This window comes from Leptonychotes weddellii, chromosome 7 (assembly GCF_054177405.1).
Source record: "Leptonychotes weddellii isolate Sample4059 chromosome 7, ASM5417740v2, whole genome shotgun sequence".
In the NCBI taxonomy this organism is placed as follows: Eukaryota; Metazoa; Chordata; class Mammalia; order Carnivora; family Phocidae; genus Leptonychotes; species Leptonychotes weddellii.
Window position 1 is genome coordinate 111585150 of NC_138375.1, and position 6000 is coordinate 111591149.

The following is a 6000-nucleotide window of genomic DNA, read 5'->3' on the forward strand; positions in this document are numbered from 1 at the left end:
GTTGTTCTTCTTCTCCCCAAACAGGATCTCTGTGTGTTTCCTGTTACTGTGCACATGGGCCCTGATGCCAGCAGCACCTGCTTTGTGGCTGTGTGACCGAATAGTTGCCTGGGACCCTGCCCTGAGATGGGCCTGTGCTCGGTGTAATGCTCTGCCCTTTCCATCTTGAAGTTTCTAATAGTTTTTGAACATGGGATCCACATTTCCATTTTGCGCTGGCCCTGAAAAGTATGTAGCCCGTCCTGAGTGCCAGAGAGGGAGAAGGGCATCTCGTGGGTGGCACTGCCATGGGGCCCATGGCTGGGCTTGGCTGTACACCCTGGGATCAGCTGAACCACCTTCCCTCAGACTGCCCCCCAACACTTGCTCAGCTTTGCTTAGCTGAAATATGATCTCTGACCCTTGACAGATCGCCTACATCGGTCAACGTGACCCAAACTGTTTGGTTTCTGCAGATGTAATCATTTCCATTTCTGTGACCTACCCCCCCAGCCCCACCCAAGATTTACAAAGTAGCAGCTGCTGCCATCCCTCTGCACACAGACAGCTGACTTGCCTGCTGATTGTGAACATCCCAGTAATCCAAGTCCTAATGGTATTTACTCAGTCCAGCCGGCTTAGCCCCCTGAACAAGGTTTAGTCTCATTTATCTCGTCAGAGACGAGCCACGTCCTTAATATCCTTCTGTTGACTTTGAGCACACCAGCATCACTGAGGTCGCTGAGAGGCAAGCCAGGCCCCTGCCCTTTTAACACACTCAAATTCCCAACTGTCAGGCTCCCTACCTTCCAGCCAGCAAGAACCACCTTTCCACCCCTCCCCCTGCATGAGTCTGTAGGCAGGGAGGCAGATGAGGCCAACATATACGTGCCCGGGACATCTGTGTTCTCGAGGATATGGTCTGGGATCTCTGTAGCAAACCCACCCTAATTGTAATGTTTCCATCACATTGCAGTTGGCTGCATTTTGGCGTTCGTTCGTTAGCTGTTATATCTTTAACACAAGATATTTTTAGCTCTGCCTCACAGGTGAGGAGCTAGAAATGAAGGGACTTGCCCAAGGTCATCAGCCCTTGGTCACAGGCTTCCCCCCAAGGGTTCTCCAGGCCCTGGCCCTTGTACATGCTCTAACCTCACTCAGCTGTTTGGGGCATTTCATCCCCCAGAGCACAGAGTAATGAACATTCAGAGCCCAAGGCTAAGCTGCTGGGGGAGGGAGAGGTTCTGAGAGCATGTTGGTACCTGCCCCCCCCCCCCCCCCCACAGCAGATTGCTCGAATGCCCAGCTCACCTGTCCCTGCCTGGCTGGACTGAGTGTCATTTGGAAACACAAGCTCTACCTTCCTCATTTTCCCCACCTTCCCTCTGCTGTGTTCCTTAGCCCCTCAGCTGGGCAGAACTGAAAGACGGTTGTCAGAGGGTATTATACAGAACCCCTGAAGTGTATATGGAGCCACTGAAGTCTGCCGTAGGGCCCAGACTTACATGGGCACCTTACCTTCCTTTAAGTTGGTCAGGTGAAAAGGCCCAGGGCTGCTGAGGCCACGCTTGGCCACAGGCCCGTGTTTAGCCGATGGGCCTGCTCTCCTCACCCAGGTTCTTCAGGACTCTGCTGCAGGTGGAAAAGTAGATTTATTGCCTATGAAAGTGATTTCAGCAAGCAACAAAGTACTGGGCTTTCACTTTTTTCCTCTGGTTTCTTTCTGTGTGAGTTCTATTCTGTCCTACCTTAATGAGCTTCTCTCCTTGGGGATGGGGTGGGATCCAGCCACTGCTGTCATGACTGTAGGTGCTCCTGGCTGATAGCAGCCTATCTTATGGAGAAAAGAGCTTCTTTTTGTCCTGACTCCATTGTAGACTCAGGGCTCTGGTTGCCCAGTCCTGGGTGACCCATGGTGGATCAGCACCTAATCCACAAGCCCTTCTCTGTGGCTTTGGGAGTTGGGACTCACCCCATCAGGATCATAAAGAGTGGGAGAGGGAACAGTATCTCAAAGGAAGGGAGGTAAGAGTGTCATTACTGGGAGGTGGGACAGAGGGGATGCTGGGCAGATACAGGCCCACACCACATAGCCACAGACGACCTGACCTGGGACTAGTAAGTTGTGCCTGGTTCAGAGTGTTCCACCATCTCATCTCCTGTCCCCATGGCCACTGTCCTGCTCCTGGGCCCTCTCTGGTTTCTGTGTGGCTTGAAGGAGCTTGTCATCAACTCTTCATTTTACCTTGGGTTTGGTATTTGCTGAGGAAGGAGGAGCAGGAGCAGGTTCTGCTTGCTGGGCAGGGTCTGGGTCCTGCATCATCCTTCCCAGCCAGCAGACCTCCTTGGCACTATCAGCAGCATGACCTCCTGATCTGCACCTACTTGTCAGCTGCACCTCTTGGCCCCATTTCCATGACTTTCCAGGGCAGCTGTTCATTCAGTGGTCTCACCTCTCCATACACACTCATGCTCTTCCCTGAGCACCTGCCCTTCTTCCTGTCCACAAGCTATCTTCTTCCGCCTCCTGCAGTGTCTCTTCTCCAGTGCAGCCCTCCTGGCTCTTCCAGCCCAGACCTTCCTGTTTTTTCTCAGAACCCCCACCGGCCTTAGGTTCAGAGCCACTTGGTCTGGCCTAATGTTCCATATTGTTCATTCCCTCTGTAACTTCTAAGTAAAATCTGGTGGTGTGGTCTCTCTCCTCTGTGTGGATCCTGGCTTGTTCAGTGCTAGAGAGCTGCTATTCTTCCCCAAAGACCCGTCCTGCATGTGGGGCTTCCCTGAGCAGCTGCCTAGCAGCGGCTTGCCTCTACATCTTTCCTAGGACAGACTGCTGTCTGGCCCTCTGTCACTTACATCAGGGTCCCGGGGACAAGAAGTACCCAGGAAGCCATATCTCTTACAGGCTTTTGGCGTCTTTCCTTTCCTCCCAGTCAGTTTACTTCCTCTTTAGAGGATCCTGAGGATTTGCCTACACGGTATGTGCCCTCCCCTTTAGGCCCTGGTACTTCGTTTCTTGTCGGTGCTTTGGTTCCTTTAGGGGTTTGAGCCTTCTCTCCCCTCCTAACAAGTAAGATATGGGTGAGCACAGTTCCCCTCTCTCCCAACACTGCCTCCTATTCGTGACAGGTCTGCTCCTCTGGGTGGTGCCCTGGCGGGTCCCTGTACCCAGCATGCTCAAGTGGATCTCCTAGGACACCCCTTGTCTTCCGGGGTTGGCCGGGTGATGATCTCATCTCTAGGTTTTGTTCTCAGCAGATCCATAGACAAGCACAAAGTTCCATGTGCTTTCTTTGGAGGACCTTGTCCCTGCCACTGTGTGGGCCCATGACGCATGGTGCTCCCTGTGAGGCTGATGTGATGGTTGGGTCTCGCAGCCCCCCTTCCTTGGGAGGCAGCTTTTGACGTTTGTGTGAATTTCTCAGCATGGTCCTCTTTTCCTAGAAAAGACCCTGCCTGTTGCGGGTGAGTGTTCCTCAGGCACGTGATGGCAGAGACAGTCCTGATCAGCTCACGCTTTGATGAAGCAGCTGCCTTTCTCAAGTGGGGGAAGCAGGGGGCAGGGGAGAGGCTCAGCTCCCCGGCCCCCCTGCATCGGTGCCGACCTGCCTGTCTGGAGAGGAGCTGTCAGCTTCCCTTCCCCAGAGACCCTGGCCCATCGCCAGCCTGCCCCTGAGACACGCCAGTGGAGCTGCGGTGGGACAGGCTAGCACCCACCCTGCACGTCCTTTCTGGCTGAGAGGATGCAGAGGGACCCATGCACCCCCCCATTTAGAGCAGGAAAACTGGCTCAGCGTGCTGGGTCTTTGAAACTTGAAGCCGGTGCCCGGTAGGATCGGGCCCCATCACCACGCCATCAGGCCAGCTTGGCCCGAGCACCTGCTGTGTGGCAGGCCCTTTCCTGCGAGTGCAGTGTGAACTCTCTTGTTCCCTGCCTCCCACTTCCTCTGGGTCTCAGGCCCTGCTTCACTCTCCACGATGCCATGAGGGCCCCTTGGCGAGGTTGGGGTTTAGGAGGAACAGGTGCTCTTTGGGTCCCCAGGGAGCTCGTGGCCTTGCTAAGGTGAAGCAGCCAGAGCCAAGAAGAGACTCAGTGCCCTTTGTGGGCTGTCTGGGTGAGTGTGAGAGCCACTCTGTGACCTCTGGTCTGGCCCCTCCCTTTCCTTCTGGCCTCGGGCTTTTCTTCTCTGAGGCCTCTTAAGTGTCTGGCGAGGGAGCCTTGACCTCCCTTGAAGGCCTGACTACACAGGTCCCTGTGCTTGTCACTTCCTCCCTAATTGATCATAATTTGATCTTGGAAAGCAAGAGGTTCCCAGACATGTCTCCTGCCTGGCACCCTGCCCTGTGGAGGTCTCACCAGCCAGGCCCCTATGCTTCCGTCCAGGAGAGTTGTGCCTGAATGTTTGAACCTCCTCTCTCTTTCTCCAGCCCAGAATGGGAAGAGGAGTTGGAGAGGCAGCTCTAGGTTTTGAGTGTTACAGTGTTGCTGTGTGTTGGTTGGTACAGTCCTGGTTGTGCACTGTGTGTTGATTCATTCTGGCCCGCTTTTCCTGGGCCTCAGGGCGTAGGCTGTGTGCTGAGCGCTGAGAACATGCTGAGAACACGGCGGCAATCACAGCAGCTACTCTCACAGTGGGGAGGCACCTAGGTTGCTCCTGTTTTAAGATCTGCTCAGGTTAAGAGGCTGCCTGGATCTCTTTCGTTCTTGCTGTCTTTTTCCCACAAGCATTGACCACATGTTGTCTGTGTGCTCCACCCAGGTGAGGAAAGAGGAGCAAGTCCCAGCACGTGGCCTGGAGGAGCTCATGCTCAGAGAACAGACCTTTTAGTAATTGCCCCCCAGTGTGTGATTGCCTGGGGTGATGGAAGGAGGAAGAACCAATGTAGGCCTGGGGAGTGTGAAGGAAGGCTTTCGTGGGAGGGACACTGAGTAGCGCCTTTAGCATCAAGAGATCTTAAAAGGGTGGAGGTGATTTCTCTTCCCAGATCACTCCAGCCCGTTGGCTCCTGGGTGGTAGGACAGTGTGAAAGCTGTTGGCCCTGTCATTTTGGCCATGGGCCTTTGTACCCAGGTGGACGTATAGCCCTTCACCTGTTCACCTAGCTAAGTTCGAGCTTGTCCCAAGTGGGAACCCTCCCTTGAGCACCTAATTTTCCCCAGGGAATGGCTGGGACATTATCATCCCCCTAACCACCCAGATCCCTGGACTGAACACAGTGGCGTGCCCCCACCTTGGTGAGGAGGTGCAGTGTCATGCTGTCCTGTGCTTTCCCTCCAGCAACCCAAAGGTCCAAGTAGAGGCCATTGAAGGGGGAGCCCTACAGAAGCTGCTGGTCATCCTGGCTACAGAGCAGCCTCTCCCTGCAAAGAAGAAGGTATGTATCTGCTCCCTTCCTCTTGTCCAGACCCTAGTTCATCTGTGGAGCCTGAAAGGCAAGGGTCCCTTTTCAGGCTGTCCCTGTCACCCTTGGGGACCTGAGTGGTCATCCATCCACTGGCTGGCATACGGGGGAGAGGTCCCACTCACCTCACGCAGCATGGCCGCCTGCCGAGGCATCTGGAGGCCTACATTCAGCTCCCATAATAGTCTGGGGTACCACCCTCTGGGTTCCTGTGGTGGAATTCTGTCTGCCCATGGGGCAATGTTGGAGGTGTCTGACCCCTCTTCTGGCTCTCACAGACCTGTGTTCTGGGGTGGAGCTGGACCTGAGGGGGGCGGGTGGGGCCGGGAAGAATGGAGGCTGGGCTGGGGTTGTGGGGGCACCTCTGGCTGCCTTTGCTGGGCCCCGGAGCAGGGCCAGCTCCATGTGGCTCCTACCGTCTGCAGGTCCTGTTTGCGCTGTGCTCCCTTCTGCGGCACTTCCCCTACGCCCAGCAGCAGTTCCTGAAACTGGGGGGGCTGCAGGTCCTGAGGAGCCTGGTGCAGGCGAAGGGCACAGAGGTGCTGGCCGTGCGCGTGGTCACTCTGCTTTATGACCTGGTCACTGAAAAGGTGAGTGCCCGGACCTATGGTGCTTCCA

The 6000-nt window shown here is 55.3% G+C and overlaps 1 protein-coding gene across 7 annotated transcripts in view; it reads left to right on the forward strand.

Annotated features, from left to right (window-relative positions):
* SIL1 (SIL1 nucleotide exchange factor) overlaps window positions 1-6000 on the forward strand; it is a 209739-nt gene that overhangs the window by 199258 nt on the left and 4481 nt on the right. For all 7 annotated transcript variants that reach the window (XM_081825720.1, XM_081825721.1, XM_081825718.1 and 4 more), the window contains 2 exons: window positions 5259-5355; window positions 5808-5972. In XM_081825720.1, coding sequence (XP_081681846.1) covers window positions 5259-5355; window positions 5808-5972 — 262 coding nt within the window. The remainder of the gene's footprint in view (window positions 1-5258; window positions 5356-5807; window positions 5973-6000) is intronic.